Genomic DNA, 19,282 nt, shown 5'->3' on the forward strand with positions numbered 1-19,282 from the left:
ATAAGCGGCTGAGTCTTGGATTTGAACACCCAACTTATTACGTTCCCCAACGCCGAAATTACTTAATCAAAGTTGGATTATCTGCCCAGCTCAGCGAGTAAACAGGCGGCAAGTTGGTAAGTGGGTGAGTGGGTGATGATGGGTGGCTTCTTGCATGGGTTCCATTTGAATTAAAAGCGCCAACTCGACCGGAAGTCGGCAGAGCAGAGTTTGACTGCCAGCATGGGGTACTTGGCACACATATGCCAGGCCACACTGTGGCGAGTCTGGTACACAGAAAGAAATGCTCAGTAAAAGATTACAGGTTAACTTGATTATATAAGCTAAAGGCCACAAGCAGAAGAACTAAGAGAAAAGCACAATAAGTTGTATAAATAAAATCATTTTAATTGAGCTTTCATTTTAATTGAGCTTTCTATAGGTGTATGATGTGTAGGAACTATTAATAATAGTAATTTCACTCTGTGATTAAGTTAGTAAGTAAATCTGAAACTTTTTTGGGATCTTTCTGGAATTTTTATTGATATTTTGGCTCTGTGTGCCTTTCTTACAGGAAACAGGCTGCAGCTGGAACTAAATTAAATTCCGTGTCTAATGCTCGCCAAGGATTAGTACCAAACAACGCCTCAACTTGCCACGCCTCATCGCCTCATCGGCTAAGACGGGCAATATTAAATAATTTTTCCCATATCCCAGGACTCAGGACGCAGGACTCGGTACACACACATATGGCATGAATTCAGGAGCTCATTGTTTTGCATCGCAGCCAAGTGAAATGGAGTAGAGCCGAGGGTGTAGCTGTGTAAAGCTGTGGGTATCTGGGTATCTGTATCTGTGTGTGTGTGTGAGCATGAGCCGGCTGTCCCAACCAGGAGACGAAAGATTAAAGTCTCCCGTGGCGAACTTAATAATAAAAGCCCAGGACCACAGTGCTCCTGTCCGCCTGCAATGCGAGTGTGGTGTTGGCACAAAAGTATTTAGTGGGCAGGGGCCAAATCCAAGGGGTATTGGGCGCAAATCTTTTTTCGAGTGCCAGACATTAGCAGCATTAGACCAACAACAACAACAACAAGCTATCGCATACAGATATCACTTCTACTTGTATATACATACATGTGTATATATATATGCATATACATTTATGTAGAGATATATGAAGCAGGCATTGCACAACACCGCAAACCCGCAGGCGAAATGCAAAATGGGGGGAAGAGTGGAAGCCACGGGTTCACCAAATAACCAAAGGACTTATGCCGACTCAGGCCGGGATTTGAGGTGTTTTCAGTGGGAGTGGGGCTCATGGGTGGTTGGAAGCCAATGCAGTAAATGTATCTGCATTGTAAGCGGCAAATATGAAAATGCTGCGCAGCGGCTGATACTGATAATCTCCATTCGACATAGCCAACTTGTAATTATCATTGCGGTTCGTCTATTTGGGCAAGATTACAACCGAAATATGAAAGCGTTATTAATATCAATAATAGCCATTTTCGTTTTAATACTTTCAAATACTTTAAAGCATTTACTTTTCCTATATTTAGGAGGCCGCTTACTCCTTTTTAATGATGAAAGTACGGATTTGCAGGGGCTTTAAGGTCACACTGAACTCCGAGTCATCCTGAGACTTATCAGCTGCCAAGGGCTTATGCAAACTGGTGAAGTACTCCGGACTCGAGGGAACAGGACCAGAACCATCATGGTGGAACTTCAGGCGCTTCATATCGCTTAGCGGAAGGTTGCCGTCCAGGGTCGTTTCACGAATCTCCAGTCCACCAAGGTCATCGAAAATTTGCCGAATACTGAAGCTAACCACACGGCCCTCAGTCTGATCCAAAAAGTTCTCGAAACGCAGCAGGATTTCGTCCTTGGAATAGGGCTCCAGGGTAAGCAGATGAATCGACTGTGGCAAGTCGTTGAAGTCGGACAACGACTTGGTTACATCACTTTGGATGTTACTAGATTTGCTGAAGAACTTCCAGAAGGGCAGATGAATCTCTTTCTCCGCCACGCGTTCGGATGCAGTGGCTCCATCTTCGACAGCGTTGAGGTACAAAAACAGTTTTCCACGGGCAATCAGTCCCTTTCCGAACTGTTGCTCATTGATGGCTTCGGCTGCTCCTGAGCCGTCGGCGAAAATGTGACGACGATGCAGCATCATCTCCAAACGACCGTCCTCCAAACTGGCTCCTCCTTGGGAACGGTCATTGAGCAGGACCATTCGCTTGCTAGCATCCTGCAGAGCCATCCTGGATGTGACTGGATAGTAGTTTCCGCTCACAGGCTGCTCACTCAAATCGGGACTAAAGTCCTCCCGCTTGTCCTTTTCCCTCCTCATCATTTCACGACCATTGGAGTCGGTGTAGAAGACTCCACCGGAGGCGATTCCACTTTTGAAGATAGTCACGATCTCCTTGCCCAGCTCATCGTCAATGGGAACAGGACCCACTAGCCACTCGAACTCCACTCGGTTGACTCCCTCGTAGATGCGGATCACCTGCGAGATCCACTCGTTCACATGCTGGTGGACTTCCTTGACTGATGCGCCCTCGTAAACAGTGAAATCAAAAGCATCTTCCAGGAGTTCCAAGTCTGAATCCTGGCGGAATATGTAGTGACAAGATCGGGCAGTCTTGTACATTCCAAAAGTCTGTCCAATATCTTCAGAAACTCCATTCATTTCAACGGTCTTCAAGCGTCCTGTGTTATTGTCAATCACTAGTTTTATAAGCTAGTAAGGAAAATAAATATTTAGGGATGAGTTACTTTTGTAACCTTTGTTGTTCATACTGTAAAACTCACCGAGTTTTGCACAACTGTCTCTTGATCATCGAGGGGTTCTATGTCGGTTTTCAAGGAGTGAACCTTCTTGAAACGTTTAGGAACATTCACGTTTGATTCTTTCTCATTGATGAACTTTTTAGTTTGAGTGGTCAGAGAGTTCTCAGTTGCTGTAGTTTTATCAACCTTATTGATAAAGTACGTAGCGATCTTATTAACGGATGCCTTGAAAACGAGCTCATGCTGAGTGTCGTTGTTGCGGAATTCCAGTGCCAAGACTTCCCAGGGAACTGGGACCAACTCAGAAGCCACCACTGCACCCTTCTCGTCGGTAACCTGGTAGTTTTCCTCCTTGACAGGCACTCGCACATACTGCACAGACGTGTGAGCCAATGGGTTGTACAGGGTAACCATGAAGTCATCAGCATTTTCCTTGGTAAAGGCGCACTCGCTTATATTCAATTTGAGACAGCTTTCGAACTCTCCACTTGGCTGATTGGTGAGCACTCGAAGGGCATCGCGGGCTGTGTTGGCGCCTCCCAAAATGGCATCATATAAGAGGCGATCGTAGTCATTGGACACTTCCTGTTTCTCGGTGCCCGTGATGGCATCGTGGTGCTGCATAACAGCCATGATCTGCCGCAGATAGTCCAAGTCTCTGGTTTGTTCTTCGCCTGAAAGATCGGCAAGGACACTTAGCTGCTTGGCCACTTGGAGGATGTGGTTGCCATCGCGTTCAAATCGCTTCTGGGTGGGGCGAGAGGTGAAGAATCCTGTCCAGAAGCTCTTGGCCTCGTGAGAATGGGGCAGGAAGTCCTGTGTCTTGTTGGGCCAGCTTTGGAGGCTCTTGTGCAGCGAGTTCAGATAGCATCCAGCAGTTGAATAGAAGATATTGTACTTGGAGCCACTGGCCTGGCGCTCATTGACATATCTAAAGATAATCTATTACAAAACTGTACTAACTTGTTAGATATATCAAACCTACTTGATCAGCTTGTCCATGTTCTTGTAGTTCATGTAGGCATTTTCGTATTGAAAGTCATCGCCCATGGGCACCATTATGTGAGTAGAGCGATAATATCCAGCCAAGTTGGAAGCATAGTTAAGGAAATCGTCCACCCTGGACTTGACATTGTTGTCATAGCTCTTGCCATCAATTATGGGATCATCTTGGCAGAGGGAGTCGAAGCAAAAGCCAGGTGGAGCTGAGTAGTGATTGTAGAGCATGCCGGTGAAGAAGTCCATTTCCTCCAGGGTCTCGCTGGCATCCCAGACCATTTCAAGGCCCAGGTTATCCACTCGCTTGTTCTTGTCATTCTGATCCATGCGTGCAAAGAACTGGCCATCGAAGGCCATTTGGGCAAACATCGATGCCTGCTCCCTGGAGTGGCCAAAGGCATCGATTTGCCAGCCGACGCGAGGGCGACCACAAACTCCAAAGTTGTCATTCAAGAACCTTGTAAATATGGGTTTCCGATTATATAGTAAAGAAATTTGTATGCACTATGTTCTTACTTTAAGCCAACGGCAAACTGGTCGATCACACTCTGGTAGTTCACGGCAGCCTCATCGTTCATGCTCCAGGCGCCACCGGTGAATTCCAGACGACCCTCGTTCACCAGAGTCCTGACCAGCTGCTTCTTGGCTTCCGATTGATCCTCCCACCACTTGGCAAAGAAACCCGTCTCCACCTGGATGAAGCGGCGACGTGAGTCTTTGCTTAGCTCGGCAACAACGGTATCGAATATATATTGCACTCCAGCATGTTGAATGTTGTGCTTATTGCCATAATAGTACTGATCGACCGTTTTCAGCCAACCCAAGTCGTCATGGGAGTGGGGCACCAAGTGAATATTGATCATATTGGACTTTGTGTCGGGACATGACTGTATAAACCAACACTATAATAACTATGCTTTCAAAGGACTTTTAATTGGCTCACCTCGTAACCACAAACAGCCTCTGATTGCGGGACATGAGAGGCAATCAAGGCCAAGAAAATGGCCAAGATCTTTACAGAACCCATTTTGCAGAGTTCCCTAACCAACGACTACAAGCCAAGAACTGGCTTTACAATGAAAGTTTCCACATTTATAAACTTCTCAATGGGGGGTTATCTGATAAGTAATCACCACTTCAGAATATTTAGAATTTTAAGTAGTCGAAAGAGCCAATTAACTAAAAAGCAACCGCTAGTGAAAAGTCTCAAAGGGTAAGTACCATGCGTTTTATTTGCGCCCCATGCAGTGCTCGTGTTTCCGACATAATCACTCTGTACTTGTTACTTGTTGGCCTTTCTTCGATTTGGCATGAATTGCACTTCTTATCATTCAATAACTTAAATGGATTTTAATTGGTAATAAACCACTTGAAGATAACTAAAGGTTTACGATTGCGCGCCCCAAGCAGGTTTAAGATTATAGTCAATGGAGCTCTAATCTACAGGAAAGGGAAAGCAACACATGCTGAAGTAGCCGATAATGATAATGAGCCCACAAAGATATGCCCAAGTAATTTTATTTTTTTAATCATTTATTTCTTATACTTTTCTTACACCGTTTTAATAATAAATGTGCGAATTTGCATCGGATATAGAGTTACAGCAAACAGTGAGGCCTCGTCCGATTGGACAGCCTCAAGTGGCTTGTGCTGAGCCGTGGAATATTCCACGGATGCCGGTTTATTTCCAGATTGTTGGGCATGGAACTTAAATCGCTTCATGTCGCTCAGTGGCAAGTTTCCATCCAAGGTGGTTTCCCTGATCGCCGAGCCACCAAGACTATCGAATATGTCTCGTATGTTGAAGCTAGTCACCCTTCCTTCAGATTTATCCAAGAAATGCTCAAAGCGGATCAAAATTTCATTCTCGGTGAAGAACTCCAATGTGAGTAGGTGAACCGACTGGGGAAGATCATTGAAGTCGAGTGGGGATTTTGCTGGAGTCGCTTGGACTCCACCTGCCTGGCTAAAGAACTTCCAAAAGGGAAGGAAGAGCTCTTTCTCCGTCTTGCGTTCCGTCACAGTATCTCCATCAGTCGCGGAATCGAGAATGAGGTAAAGCTTTCCTCGGGCAATCAGACCTTTGCCATACTGCGTCTCATTCAGGGCTTCGCCCACGCCACCGCCGTCGTTGAAGAGATGACGCCGATGGAGCAGCATCTCCAGGGCACCATCCTCCAAACTGGCTCCACCCTGGGAGCGATCATTCAGGAGGACCAGTCGCTTGGTATCGTCCTGAAGAGCAATTCTCGATGTGACTGGATAGAAGTTGCCGCTCACAGGCTGACTGCTTAAGTCGGAGACAAAGTCCTCGCGCTTGTTCTTCTCACGTTTCATCAGCTCACGACCATTGGAATCGGTGTAGAAAACTCCGTTCGAAGAAATCTCACTCTTAAAGTTTGTGACAAACTCACTACCTTCTTTGTCATCGATGGGAATGGGTCCCACCAGCCACTCGAACTCCACTCTGTTTACGCCCTCGTAGATGCGGATCACTTGCGAGATCCAATCGTTCACATGCTGGTGCACTTCCTTGACCAAACTTCCCTCATAGACTGTGAACTCAAAGTCATTTTCAAAAACTTGAATATCCCCACTCTGGCGGAAAGTGTAGGCGCAAGAAGTGTTGCTCTTGTAAACGCCAAAGTTCTGGACTACTTTCTCAGACACACCGTTCATTTCCACCGACTTCAATCGTCCTGTTTGGTTGTCAATCACCAGTTTAACGAGCTGTGGGTTATAAATCGAAGCTATAGCACATTTTAGTTATTAGATAATTAAAGGCACTTACCGAGTTTTCTACTACAGTCTCTGAACTCTCATCTTCTCTGGGATCAATCTTCTTTATAGAATGTTTAGCCTCCGAGCTCTCTACCTTTTTGATATGGTAACTGGCTATTTTATTTGCCGTGGCCTTGAACACCAACTCGTGCTGGGTATCATTGGGTCTGTACTCCAATGCCAAAACTTGCCACGGCACTGGCACCACCTCCGATGGAACTGTTCTGCCCTTCTCGTCAGTGACTTGATAGCTCTCCTGCTTAACAGGAATGCGAACATACTGAGTGGAGCTATGGGTCAGCGGATTGTACAGGGTCACCAACACGTCGTCAGCACCATCCTTGGTGAAAGCACACTCGCTGATGTTCAACCTCAGGCAACTCTCGAACTCTCCATTCGGCATATTGGCCAGAATCCGCAATGCATCCCGGGCATTGTTAGAGGCTCCAACAATGGCTTCGTACATCATTCGATCGTAGTCATCGGAGACAGCCTGCCTTTCCGTGCCCGTGATGGCATCATGATGCTGCATCACTCCCATGATCTGGCGCAGATAATCCAAGTCTTCGTTGTGCTGCTCGGTTGTTAGATTTGCGAGTACAGAAAGCTGCTTGGCAACCTGCAACATGTGATTACCGTCCCGCTCGAATCTTTTCTGAGTGGGTCGGGAAGTGAAAAATCCAGTCCAGAAGCTATTCTTCTCGTGAGCATATGGGAAAAAGTCCTGTGTCTTGTTTGGCCAGGATTCCAGGCTCTGGTGTAGGGAGTTCAGATAGCAGCTTGGAGTGGAGTAGAAGATATTATAGTTGGATCCAGATGCCTGACGTTCGTTGATGTACCTAGAGGGTAGGAAAATAAGAAACTATACACCTTAAGCTTAGTTACACCTACTTGATCAGCTTGTCCATATTCTTGTAGTTGACCTTTGCGTCCTCGTACTGGAAGTCACCGCCCATGGGAACCATGATGTGATTGGTGATGTAAACCTCTGACACATTCTTGGCATAACTGATGAAGTCATCTACCCTCTGTTTTACATTGTTTTCTTCGCTGTCGCCATCGATGATAGGTTCATCAGTGCAAAGTATGTCGAAACAAAAGCCTGGAGTGTCCGAGTAAAAGTTGTACAACATGCCGCTGAAGAGACTGACGCCGCTCATCGATTCACTGGCATCCCAGATCATCTCCATGGTCAAGTTATTCATACGCGTATCCTTGTCATTATGATCCATTCGTGAAAAGAACTGACCATCGTAGCCCATGTGGGCGAAAATGGCTGCCTGCTCGCGGGAATGTCCAAATGTATCAATCTGCCAGCCAACTCGAGGACGACCACAGGCGCCAAAGGTCTCGTCTAAGAACCTACGAACATAAAGTTAACAAAATACAAAGGGAGGTAAGATTTTTAACCCACTTCAGTCCCACAGTGAACTGATCAATGACAGCCTGGTAGTTGACATCTGCCTCGTCGTTCATACTCCAAGCTCCGCCGGTGAACTCGAAACGCCCCTCGTTGACCAGCTTGGTGACCACCTTCTTCATGGTCTCCGACTGGACGTCCCACCACTTGGCAAAGAAGGCCGTCTCCACCTGAATAAAGCGACGCTCGGAATCCTGGAGGAGCTGAGACACCACGGTATCCAATATATATTGCACGCCGGCATGGTGAATTTTGTTATTGTAACCGTAGTAAGACTGATCAACTGTTTTTAGCCAACCCACATCGTTGTGGGAGTGGGGAACCAAATGGATGTTGACCATGCTCGCTTTTGTTGCGGGACAAGACTGCAAAATAAGTTGACAGTGTTATCATTTCATAAGAACTAACAAATATATCTTACCTCATAGCCACAAACTGCTTTGGATGGATCTACGTAGACCACCAATAAGATGGACAGGAGTAAAATGCGACCAAAATAAGTCATCTTGTCTTTGCGAAGTACTGAACTTCCATTAAGCCAAAACTGCTCCTTTATAGGGCACCCCGTTTCCAAGTGTGCAGTGATAAGAAAGTACATGATGGTCACTAAGATAAGCTAACCTAATTAGCAATTAGGAGTCATTAAATACTTGAAACTTGATGAATAGTGTTTTTTTTTAGAACGACCACCCACCACGTGGCGATAACAATTTATCAACCACTTCAAAAGGTTGAAGCTCCTGTAATGCACTTGCAGCCTTATTGATAAATTAGCATATTTTACTAGTATTCCCTAGACTTCTTCTTAGTTAAATAAGAGAAATGTATTAAAGTAAAAGTTATCAAATCGAGCCTGCTTACACTTAGTGAGAAAGATACTTGAATTCACCTGTCATAGGTAACTCGAATTCTTTAAGGTAGTTAGTACAAAAAACTAATTCTTGCTTATTAATTTCTCTTATTAAATCACCTGGTAATACTCCACTAATTTAACATATAATCATCATCGCAAAGTTACTTAAATACGGGCCAGTTGATTAAATTTTGTAAAGTACTTCAATATTCATATGACTCGCATTATTCACCATTAAAATATATTTTCTAAGAAGTATAAGCGAAACCACATTGTATTTTATTTAGACATCATTTTATTCATTTGTTTTAATTTCATTGAAATACAATTATATTATTAATGTTTAATGATGAATGTGCGAATCTGCATTGGATACAAGGTGACAGCAAACTCTGCGGCATCCTGGGTCTGATTGGCGGAAAGCGGCTTGTGGGAAGAGGTGTAGTACTCAGGTTCTGATCCCCTAACTCCGGAACCCTCAGCGTGGAACTTGAACTGTTTCATCTCACTCAATGGCATGTTGCCATCCAAGGTGGTTTCGCGGATTTCAACACCGTTCAGGTAGTCAAAGATCGGGAGAATGTTGAAGCTGACCACTTTGCCTTCGATGTGATCCTTGAAGTTCTCCACACGCAGCAGAATCTCATCGTCGTTGAAGGGCTCCAGGGTGAGCAGATGCACCGACTTGGGGAAGTCGTCAAAGCTGGGAACCGACTTGGCAGCAGCGGTGGTGCTTCCACTGTTCTTGCTGAAGAACTTCCAAAGGGGCAGGTGGAACTCCTTTTCGGCTTCGCGCTCAGCGGCAGTGGATTCATCGGCGGCGTTCAGGATTAGGAACACCTTACCACGGGCAATCAGGGGCTTGCCGTACTTCTCCTCGTTCAAGGCCTCTCCCACTCCGTAGCCATCATCACGGACGAGTCGGCGGTGCAACATGAGTTCGATTTGACCATCCTTCATGCTGGAGCCTCCCTGAGCACGATCGTTAAGGATCGCAAGGCGCTTCTTGCTGTCCTGCAGAGCAATGCGGGATGTGATGGGATAGTAGTTTCCGGAAGTAGGCTGGACAGCGAGCTCAGGAGTGAAGTCCTCTCGCTGGTTCTTTTCGCGCCTGATCAGCTCGCGTCCATTGGAATCAGTATAGAACACGCCTTCGGAGGCAATTTCACTGCTGAAGATGGTAACTACTTCCGTGCCAAAGTCCTCTTCAACTGGAATGGGGCCGACAAGCCACTCGAATTCCACGTAGGGTTTGTCCTCGCTGATGCGGATGACCTGGGAAATGTAGTCGCTGAAGCGCTGGTGAACTTCTTTGACTAAAGCTCCCTCGTAAACGGTGAACTCAACACCGTCTTCCTGGATGACGAAGTCTCCTTGGTTGTACTGACGGAACACATAGGCACCGGAGTCATAGGTCCTATACAGACCATAGCTCTGCTCAATGTTCTCGGATACTCCGTTCATTTCAACCCTCTTCAATAGGCCAGTTTTGTTGTCGAGCACCAACTTGATCAGCTAATGGATTTGAAATAGTTTGGTAAAAGAGTTTCCCTTATTAAACAGCTTGTCACTTACCGAAGTCTGCACAGTAGTCTCTCCGTCATCGTAGGTCTCAGCATTCGTCTTGGGTTGAGAAATAATCCTAACGGCTGTCGAACTCTCCTTACTATCAACCTTCTTAATGTAGTAGCTAGCGATTTTATCAACGGTTGCCTTGAAGACCAACTCGTGCTGAGTGTCCTGGTCACGGAACTCCAGAGCCAGCACCTCCGTGGGCACTGGAAGCAATTCCGAGGCCACCACACGGCCCTTGTCATCGGTCACCTGGTAGTTCTCGTTCTTCACAGGCACGCGCACATACTGGGTGGAAGTGTGGGCCAATGGGTTGTACACGGTCACCACCACGTTGTCGGCACCGTCCTTGGTGAAGGCACACTGGCTGATGTTCAACTGCAGGCAACTCTCGAATTCTCCGTTCGGCAGGTTGGTCAGCTTGCGCAGAGCATCGCCGGCAGTCTTGACTCCTCCGACGATGGCGTCGTACAGAATGCGATCGTAGTCATCGGACACATGCTGCTTCTCGGTTCCAGTGATGGCGTCGTGGTGCTGCATCACACCCATGATCTCGCGAAGGTACTCCAGGTCCTCCTTCTGTTCCGTACTCGAGAGCTCGGCGAAGGCGCTGAGCTGCTTGGCCACCTGCAGGATGTGGTTGCCATCACGCTCGAAGCGCTTCTGGGTGGGACGGGAGGTGTAATAGCCAGTCCAAAAGCTGTTGGTATCACTGCCGTAGGGGAAGAAATCCAGAGTTTTGTTCGGGTAGGACTGCACACTCTTGTGCACGGAGTTCAAGTAGCACGTGGGTGTTGAGTAGATGATGTTGTACTTCGAACCACTGGATTGACGTTCGTTGACGTACCTAATATAGAAATTACAATAATTAGAAAACAGAATTTAAATTGACCAGAAACTGTCCCTACTTGATCAGTTTGTCCATGTTCTTGTAGTTCACCTCGGCATCTTCGTACTGGAAGTCACCGCCCATTGGAATCATAATGTGGTTGGTGCGGAACTTTGCGGCTACTTCGGCGGCGTAGGCGATGAAACCATCCACCCTCGACTTGACATTGTTGTCGTAACTATCGCTGTCAATGATTGGATCGTCGCTGCAGTGAACATCAAAGCAGAAACCGGGAGTGTCCCAGTAGAAGGTGTACAGGAGTCCAGTGAAGAGCTTGACTTGGCTCATCGACTCACTGGCATCCCAAATCATCTCAAGAGCCAGGTCGTTCATTCGTCTACCCTTGTCGTTGTGATCCATGCGGGAAAAGAACTCGCCATCGAATCCCATCTGTGCGTAGATTGAGGCTTGTTCACGGGAGTGACCAAAGGGATCGATTTGCCATCCAACACGAGGGCGACCACAAACTCCAAAAGTGTCATCCAGGAACCTTTTATGGAAATTGTACTTTTACAATTGTTGTTTCCAACGACGTTTCACCGTCACAACTTACTTCAATCCGACTGTGAACTGGTCGATCACACTCTGGTAGTTCACGGCAGCCTCATCGTTCATGCTCCAGGCTCCGTTGATGAACTGGAGGCGACCCTCGTTCACCAGCTTCTTCACGATTGCCCGCATGGTCTCCGACTGCTCGTCCCACCATTTGGAGAAGAAGGACGTCTCCACCTGGATGAACCGACGATCGGGATTCTTGATCAGCTCGGAGATGACGGTGTCGATGATGTACTGCACTCCAGCGTGCTGAATGTTGTTCCTGTGTCCATAGTAGTACTGATCGACGGTCTTCAGCCAGCCCACATCGTCGTGGGAGTGGGGCACCAAGTGTATGTTGACCATGTTCGACTTGGTTTCATGGCATGACTAAAAAGCACAATGCTCTTATTAGTTTAGCTAGTTTGGTTAAAACTATATTTTCCTCACCTCATAGCCACAAACAGCTTGGGCTGACTTAGCTTGAAGGGCCAAGAAGGCAACGCAAAGGACGATGCCCAACAACTTCATGGTGGGATTCCTTGATCTACCAAATCGATGTAACCGATAGTTCCAGGTGAGAACCACAACTGAATTCTTAGCATTTGAGAACTGGCCCATTTATATCAGAGATTTTTGATAAGCAATCGGTACTTGATTGCATTATCGGATTACGTATACTCAGGCGCACTTAAAATTCAGTAAAGTGTATTTTAATCATAATGGGTTAATAATGCCGGCAATTCGATCAATGGTTAAACTTTTAAACAAATGAACGCAATTACTACTACTGGTCATTATTGAACTTTTATCTTAATAGGCCTCCATAAAAGATTGCTTCTGTTTTGACAGAGTTGCAGTGCTTATCTGCTGATTAGTTAAATCAATTTGTAGTTGTCGATTGCATCCAAACACCATTTATGGGTTTGTACTGGAAATTATCAGAAGGCAACATGCTCTATAGCAACACGTTTGCTACTTTTATTCGGAAATTTGAAAGCCCCACGCAAAGTGTAAGTGATGAGATACAGTGAAGTACCAAGGCTAACGATAAAATAATCCAAAGCCCACAAGCCACTCATGGTGACCTGAATTTTCCTTAGCAGCAAAACACTTATGTGATATCGACTCTTGTTTTCAAGTTCATAGTAATGGGTAAAAGTCGAAGCACAGAAATTTTAAATAATTAGGGATCCAAAATACTTCATCTGATTTATTCTATCTCTATCCCAATAAAGGCTTAATAGGCTTTGCATTTAAATGTTCGTATATGTATAATAGACGTAAAGCTGTTCTGCCTTCAGAAATCATCATAACAAGAAATTATAAAATATACATTTCAGTTTACAAATGTTTTGACATATATTTTATAAGTATCGAATAACGGTATTGGATAAGTGATCGAAACGGAATTAATATTTTCAATAATAGTGAGGAATCTATAGAACAACACTTTTAATACAAAACTGATTGAAAAAATAGACACAAGGGATAATTTAATTGTTTGGTAAGGTTTATTTTGGCTTTAAAACTAAAGCCTCTTGAAATTAATGTTTTTAATAACCCTCAATGTTAATAAATACTTAAATATTTAAGGATTTAAAATACTTCAACCGATCTATCTATCTCTATAAATATAAATAATAGCTTTCATTTTGTTTAATATATAAACGGTTTAAAATCATCATGACATGGAAAATGCCCAAAAACTAGATTCCGAACTCTATAAAATTGTATGAAATAAACCTTTTTTTGTTCGAAACGGAATTCACGTCGAATATACAATCTATAGAACTATACTTTGAATGTTTATAATACTGATATTTATAATGAAAACACAGAAAATCGATTTCGGCAAAAAAACCATCATAAAATTTCAAAAATGCATAATTTTTTTATTATTGTTTTAAATAACCCCCAATTGGGGGACTGTATGTTGAGCACCCAACATATCATTTCCCTGTAGAGAAAGCAAGCAATGAAGCTAAGCGTTTCAGCTAAATAATTTCCTAAAAGATGTAATTGGTAATAAAGTATCCCATTTTAACCCTTAATGCTATAAATAACTTCACAGGAAAGGCTTTATATTTTTGACGTTGAATTTATTTATTAAATTATTTACATTTCATGAAATACTGCACTGAGAACTTTGGTTTACTGAGTCTTGATAATGAACGTGCGGATCTGCATTGGGTGCAAGGTGACGCTGAACTCGGAGGCCTCCTGGGACTGCACAGCGGCCAGAGGCTTGTGGGCAGAGGTGAAGTACTCGACAGCATCCGGCTTGTGTCCTGAGCTGTCGTGGTGGAACTTGAAGCGCTTCATCTCACTCAATGGCAGGTTGCCGTCCAAGGTGGTTTCGCGGATTTCGACACCGTTCAGATAGTCAAAGATGGGGCGAATGTTGAAGCTAACCACTTTGCCCTCGGTTTGATCCAAGAAGTTCTCCACACGCAGCAGAACCTCATCGTCGTTGAAGGGCTCCAGGGTGAGCAGATGCACCGACTTGGGGAAGTCGTCGAAGCTGGGAACCGACTTGGCAATTGAGTTGGTGCTTCCAGTGTTCTTGCTGAAGAATTTCCAGAAGGGCAGGTGGATCTCCTTTTCGGCTTCGCGTTCCGCGGCAGTGGACTCATCGCTGGGGCTGAGAATCAGGTACACCTTACCACGGGCAATCATGCCCTGGCCGTACTTCTCCTCGTTCAGGGCCTCTCCCACTCCGTAGCCATCATCACGGACGAGACGACGGTGCAGCATGAGCTCCAACTGGCCGTTGAGCATACTGGCTCCTCCCTGAGCACGATCGTTCAGAAGGGCAATACGCTTCTTGCTGTCCTGCAGGGCAATGCGGGATGTGACTGGGTAGTAGTTGGCTGCAGTTGGCTGCCTGTCCAGACCGGGGGTGAAGGTCTCACGCAGATCCTTCACACGCTTGATCATTTCACGGCCATTGGAGTCGGTGTAGGAAACGCCGTCGGAGGCAACGGTACTGTTGAAGATGATAACCACTTCCCTGCCGAACCCTTCTTCCTGCTCAATGGGTCCAACCTGCCACTCGAACTCCACAAGGTTCTTGCCCTCGTAGATGCGGATAACTTGGGAGACATACTCGCTGAACTGCTGGTGTACTTCCTTGACCAATGCTCCATCGTAAACGGTGAACTCCACACCTTCGTACTGGACAATGAAGTCAGCCTGGTGGTATTGACGGAAGACGTATGCGCCGGAGTCATAGGTCCTGTAGACACCATAGCTCTGGTCAATGTTCTCGGATACTCCGTTCATTTCAACAGTCTTAAGAAGACCAGTTTTGTTATCGATCACGAGTTTGACTTGCTATTAAAGGAAGAAATCACAATGTTACTTAAGATACAAAATGAGCCTAAAACCAATAACGTACCGAAGTCTGCACCACAGTCTCTCCCTCATCGTCGTCAAAGGTCTCAGTAGCATTCTTCAGCGAGTGAACCTTCTTGAAACGCTTAGGCACTTCCAGCGTGGATTCCTCAGCCTTGATGGACCTCTTCGATTGAGTGTGGGCAACGACGTTCTTTGTCTCCTGGCTAGCGATCTTCTTGATGTAGAAGTTGGCGATCTTATCAACGGAAGCCTTGAAGACCAGCTCATGCTGGGTATCATTGTTGCGGAACTCCAGGGCCAGAACCTGCCAGGCAACTGGGACCACTTCGGAGGCCACCACGCGTCCCTTCTCATCGGTCACCTCGTAGTTCTCGTTCTTCACAGGCACGCGCACATACTGGGTGGAAGTGTGGGCCAATGGGTTGTACAGGGTCACCACCACGTTGTCGGCACCGTCCTTGGTGAAGGCGCACTCGCTGATGTTCAACTGCAGGCAACTCTCGAACTCTCCGTTGGGCAGATTGGTCAGCTTGCGGAGACCATCGCGGGCAGTGTTAACTCCTCCGAGGATGGCGTCGTACAGAATGCGATCGTAGTCATCGGACACATGCTGCTTCTCGGTGCCAGTGATGGCGTCGTGGTGCTGCATCACACCCATGATCTCGCGAAGGTACTCCAGGTCCTCCTTCTGCTGCTCGGTGTTCAGTTCGGCGAAGACACTGAGCTGCTTGGCCACCTGCAGGATGTGGTTGCCATCGCGCTCGAAGCGCTTCTGGGTGGGACGCGAGGTGAAGTATCCGGTCCAGTAGCTGTTGTCGTCGCTGCCGTAGGGGAAGAAGTCCTGGGTCTTGTTGGGCCAGGTCTGGAGACCTTCATGGACCGAGTTCAGGTAGCAAGCGGGAGTGGAGTAGAACAGGTTGAAGGTGGAGCCCTCGGCCTGACGCTCATTGACGTACCTAGGTGGAGTCAAACGGATGAGTATTGGTAAGCAATTAGTGGGATTCTCGGCACTCACTTGATGAGCTTGTCCATGTTCTTGAAGTTGACCTGGGCATCTTCGTACTGGAAGTCATCACCCATGGGGATCATGATGTGGTTGGAGCGGTAGTGCTTGGCCACCTCGGTCACGTAGCTGAGGAAGTCATCCACGCGGGACTTGACGTTGTTGTCGTAGCTCTTGGTGTCAATGATCGGATCGTCACCGCAGTGGACATCGAAGCAGTAGCCGGGAGGAGCGGAGTAGTGACGGTACAACAGACCAGTGAAGATTTCATCGTTGCTCAGCGAATCACTGGCATCCCAGATCATTTCCATGCCCAAGTTGTCGATACGGTCGTTCTTGTCGCGGTGATCCATGCGGGCAAAGAACTCTCCATCAAAGCCCATCTGAGCGAAGATCGAAGCCTGCTCACGGGAGTGACCGAAGGGATCGATCTGCCAACCAATGCGGGGACGGGCACAGGAACCGAAGGTGTCGTCCAAGAATCTGTTATATACCAATTGCCATTAGGTTCCGGCCTATGTACCTTCTCTTTCCCAACACTTACTTCAATCCCAGGGTGAACTGATCGATGACACTCTGGTAGTTGACAGCGGCCTCATCGTTCATGCTCCAAGCTCCACCGGTGAATTCCAGACGACCCTCGTTGACCAGTTTCTTCACGACCTGCTTCGCGGTCTCCGACTGCTCCGACCACCATTTGGAGAAGAAGGAGGTCTCCACCTGGATGAAGCGACGGGAGGGATCCTTGATCAGCTCAGCGATCACGGTGTCGATGATGTACTGGACACCAGCGTGCTGGATGTTGCTCCTGTGGCCATAGAAGTACTGATCGACGGTCTTCAGCCAGCCCACATCGTCGTGGGAATGGGGCACCATGTGAATGTTTATCATGTTCGTCTTGGTTTTGGGGCATGCCTGAAAAGCATTATACTTTTAGTTAAACTGTAGTATTTGGTGGTTCTAAACAAATTCGGTTTGATGATTGCCAACTTGAACATTCAACATTGTTCATTAAACACAAATATTGCTGTTTTTAGACTTAAGGGATGGAAATAAACCGTAGAAGTCAGAAACTTGTTCTTATTGATTTTAATTAAGCACTTTCACTTTTGAAATTCCAGATATTGTTTCTGTGGCTCTCTGGCATTCACTTCTCACCTCGTATCCACAAGCCTCCTCAGATGGCCTCACACTGAGGGCCAAAAGGGCGACGAAGAGCACAATGCCACACATGTACTTCATGGCGACGACTTTTCAATTTCTTTTCGAACTGACCGCGAATACAGTTTCGATTCGAGAACAGAACTGACTTTCTCAAGAAATTGGCGTTGCTTTTATAGGAGGGCCCCACACGGTTTTAGCCTGATAAGCAAATACTTTAGACCCTCAAGAGGCTTGTGCTCAGGCTTAGGGCCAATAAAACGGTTTAACGATAACCAAAAGCTTAGGTAAAACCTGATACTCTAACTACGAAGTTCAAGTTCAGTGTATTCGCGATCGCCAGCGAATGCGTATCTTAATTGGTATCTTAATTGGTTCTAATCGCTGCCATGCGATTAGTAAAATGAGTTCCCATTGACGATTACGCGATGGTACTTCTTCTACAATGTTTATGAATTTGTACCAAGCAGTAGTGCCGGCAATTATTTCATGCAGACTAGGAAATTCAGACCCCAAACGAGGAGCCAATACTTAGGGGGCTAAAGGTCTATTTTCGTTCTTTTATAATAGCCCTTCAGGGAGCCAAGAACCATGAGTACCTGATTACCGCAAGGAGTGTTTTGAATATTGGGGCCACAGGCAAATGATTTGAATTTGTTATCAGAAACACCCAATCACTAATCGCAATCAATTAAGAGTTTAATTTTTGATTAAAAAACGACACACAGTGGGCAATTAAAAATTATGCCATTTTTGTTTGAACGCACACTTTAAAACACAGTTAAATGCCAAATACTATAAGCTGCTTTGGCTACTTTTATCTTTTAGATCGCAAGACATTCGATAAAGCACTGAAAAATTGCTACATGGACATTGTATGATAGGCCGAGGGCAAAGACTTGATTTAATTCGATTCCAAAAAGGGACAGTATCTTCTTGAAGAGAATACTCGAGATCGCAATGATCACCGGCATAAGACGCTTCCAACTTAACCAGGGTATTGACTTTCTTTTGGGCCGAAAGATGATCACAGCCGGCCTCTCGTTATCAGCGATTCGCGGAATGACGTGATGTCCATCGCCAGCAGCCGATAGGTCAATGCTCGATTCTTGGGGCAAGGGCACCACTTCGAAGTCCGTGGTCTCTTCTAGGGGCTGCCATTGTGAGAGGGGCATTACTTCCACATTTGGTTCGTCGTGTTGTTGACGAATTTCTTGTGGGCTTAGAAAATCTGTGATGTAGGTCCAGTGCAGGGGAAGTTCAGCTGGTATGCCAATCATATACAGATAGGGATCTCCCAGGTCCACAAGTTCGTCCATTATCTTGACTTGATTCGCTTCTCACTAACAATTTTTATTTCTCAAATACACCCAAAAGAGAAGTGAGGGGAAAAGGACATTTGTTTAATTTAATAACTTAATATAAGTAAAAAAATTTTTGATTATGAGTTTTATAGTTCGTTGATCAAGCCAAATCAAATGCACTAATGAAAGCGCTGGATGAACGCAACGCGAAAAGATTTATTCAACTTTTAATGAGTCTGCCGCCCATATAAAGACATATTTTTTAATGAAGCAAAAACGGCAATTATGCAGCACATTCGTATTTATGCACATATCCCTTATCCCTTTTTGCAGCCAACACTATTGCGAATGGTGATGATTGCATAAAATCGCTTAAATGCAAAACTCATTAAAATTATTGCAAAATGCAGAAGTATAACAAACACATGGAAGTCGACGTCCCAGACCGCCAGCGAACAACACTGAGTACAGTAAACACACACAGCGAATGGCACACACTCATTAAACCAACCATAAATAATTAACAAAACAATTTATTTTCAAGGATATAACCGGGTTGGGGTTGGGGGTGTACGTGGACCCAGTCTCAGTCTATAATTGCGTCGCATTATCCCTTCAGCCAGTGAGA

The 19,282-nt window shown here is 45.8% G+C and overlaps 5 protein-coding genes across 5 annotated transcripts; all 5 read right to left on the reverse strand.

Annotated features, from left to right (window-relative positions):
* Window positions 1-1,412: 1,412 nt before the first annotated feature.
* On the reverse strand, window positions 1,413-4,837 carry LOC120455860 (lysosomal alpha-mannosidase). Its single transcript, XM_039642335.2, has 5 exons — window positions 4,721-4,837; window positions 4,294-4,664; window positions 3,764-4,234; window positions 2,800-3,709; window positions 1,413-2,728 (listed from the first exon to the last, which is right to left on the reverse strand). Exons 1-5 carry the CDS (start codon window positions 4,802-4,804, stop codon window positions 1,550-1,552), a joined length of 3,015 nt encoding a protein of 1,004 aa, XP_039498269.1. The 5' UTR covers window positions 4,805-4,837; the 3' UTR covers window positions 1,413-1,549.
* A 456-nt stretch (window positions 4,838-5,293) lies between these two features.
* LOC120455849 (lysosomal alpha-mannosidase) lies at window positions 5,294-8,519 on the reverse strand. Its single transcript, XM_039642323.2, has 5 exons — window positions 8,400-8,519; window positions 7,973-8,343; window positions 7,450-7,920; window positions 6,569-7,397; window positions 5,294-6,507 (listed from the first exon to the last, which is right to left on the reverse strand). The coding sequence occupies exons 1-5, from the start codon at window positions 8,481-8,483 to the stop codon at window positions 5,329-5,331; spliced, it is 2,934 nt and encodes a 977-aa protein (XP_039498257.1). The 5' UTR covers window positions 8,484-8,519; the 3' UTR covers window positions 5,294-5,328.
* Window positions 8,520-9,108: 589 nt separating this feature from the next.
* On the reverse strand, window positions 9,109-12,412 carry LOC120456937 (lysosomal alpha-mannosidase). The gene is made up of 5 exons (XM_039644080.1): window positions 12,277-12,412; window positions 11,846-12,216; window positions 11,312-11,782; window positions 10,407-11,250; window positions 9,109-10,346 (listed from the first exon to the last, which is right to left on the reverse strand). The coding sequence occupies exons 1-5, from the start codon at window positions 12,355-12,357 to the stop codon at window positions 9,168-9,170; spliced, it is 2,946 nt and encodes a 981-aa protein (XP_039500014.1). The 5' UTR covers window positions 12,358-12,412; the 3' UTR covers window positions 9,109-9,167.
* A 1,495-nt stretch (window positions 12,413-13,907) lies between these two features.
* LOC120455686 (lysosomal alpha-mannosidase) lies at window positions 13,908-17,490 on the reverse strand. Its single transcript, XM_039642097.1, has 5 exons — window positions 17,348-17,490; window positions 16,734-17,104; window positions 16,202-16,672; window positions 15,227-16,142; window positions 13,908-15,162 (listed from the first exon to the last, which is right to left on the reverse strand). Exons 1-5 carry the CDS (start codon window positions 17,429-17,431, stop codon window positions 13,981-13,983), a joined length of 3,024 nt encoding a protein of 1,007 aa, XP_039498031.1. The 5' UTR covers window positions 17,432-17,490; the 3' UTR covers window positions 13,908-13,980.
* A 541-nt stretch (window positions 17,491-18,031) lies between these two features.
* Window positions 18,032-18,753, reverse strand: LOC120454313. Its single transcript, XM_039639514.2, has one exon. The coding sequence runs from the start codon at window positions 18,667-18,669 to the stop codon at window positions 18,175-18,177; it is 495 nt and encodes a 164-aa protein (XP_039495448.1). The 5' UTR covers window positions 18,670-18,753; the 3' UTR covers window positions 18,032-18,174.
* Window positions 18,754-19,282: the final 529 nt, after the last annotated feature.

This window comes from Drosophila santomea, chromosome 2L, assembly GCF_016746245.2.
Source record: "Drosophila santomea strain STO CAGO 1482 chromosome 2L, Prin_Dsan_1.1, whole genome shotgun sequence".
Lineage (NCBI taxonomy): Eukaryota > Metazoa > Arthropoda > Insecta > Diptera > Drosophilidae > Drosophila > Drosophila santomea.

Excerpts from the sequence above, each read along its gene's own strand:
- LOC120456937 (XM_039644080.1), bottom strand. The coding sequence starts at position 12,357 with ATGAAGTTGTTGGGCATCGTCCTTTGCGTTGCCTTCTTGGCCCTTCAA. Across the intron at positions 12,217-12,276 it reads AAGCTGTTTGTGGCTATGAG|TCATGCCATGAAACCAAGTC; the intron begins GTGAGGAAAATA and ends TGTGCTTTTTAG. Across the intron at positions 11,251-11,311 it reads AACATGGACAAACTGATCAA|GTACGTCAACGAACGTCAAT; the intron begins GTAGGGACAGTT and ends TTTCTATATTAG.
- LOC120455686 (XM_039642097.1), bottom strand. The coding sequence starts at position 17,431 with ATGAAGTACATGTGTGGCATTGTGCTCTTCGTCGCCCTTTTGGCCCTC. Across the intron at positions 16,143-16,201 it reads AACATGGACAAGCTCATCAA|GTACGTCAATGAGCGTCAGG; the intron begins GTGAGTGCCGAG and ends GACTCCACCTAG. Across the intron at positions 15,163-15,226 it reads AGACTGTGGTGCAGACTTCG|CAAGTCAAACTCGTGATCGA; the intron begins GTACGTTATTGG and ends TTCCTTTAATAG.
- LOC120455860 (XM_039642335.2), bottom strand. The coding sequence starts at position 4,804 with ATGGGTTCTGTAAAGATCTTGGCCATTTTCTTGGCCTTGATTGCCTCT. Across the intron at positions 4,665-4,720 it reads AGGCTGTTTGTGGTTACGAG|TCATGTCCCGACACAAAGTC; the intron begins GTGAGCCAATTA and ends TGGTTTATACAG. Across the intron at positions 4,235-4,293 it reads CAGTTTGCCGTTGGCTTAAA|GTTCTTGAATGACAACTTTG; the intron begins GTAAGAACATAG and ends CATATTTACAAG.
- LOC120454313 (XM_039639514.2), bottom strand. The coding sequence starts at position 18,669 with ATGGACGAACTTGTGGACCTGGGAGATCCCTATCTGTATATGATTGGC.
- LOC120455849 (XM_039642323.2), bottom strand. The coding sequence starts at position 8,483 with ATGACTTATTTTGGTCGCATTTTACTCCTGTCCATCTTATTGGTGGTC. Across the intron at positions 8,344-8,399 it reads AAGCAGTTTGTGGCTATGAG|TCTTGTCCCGCAACAAAAGC; the intron begins GTAAGATATATT and ends CTTATTTTGCAG. Across the intron at positions 7,921-7,972 it reads CAGTTCACTGTGGGACTGAA|GTTCTTAGACGAGACCTTTG; the intron begins GTGGGTTAAAAA and ends TTATGTTCGTAG.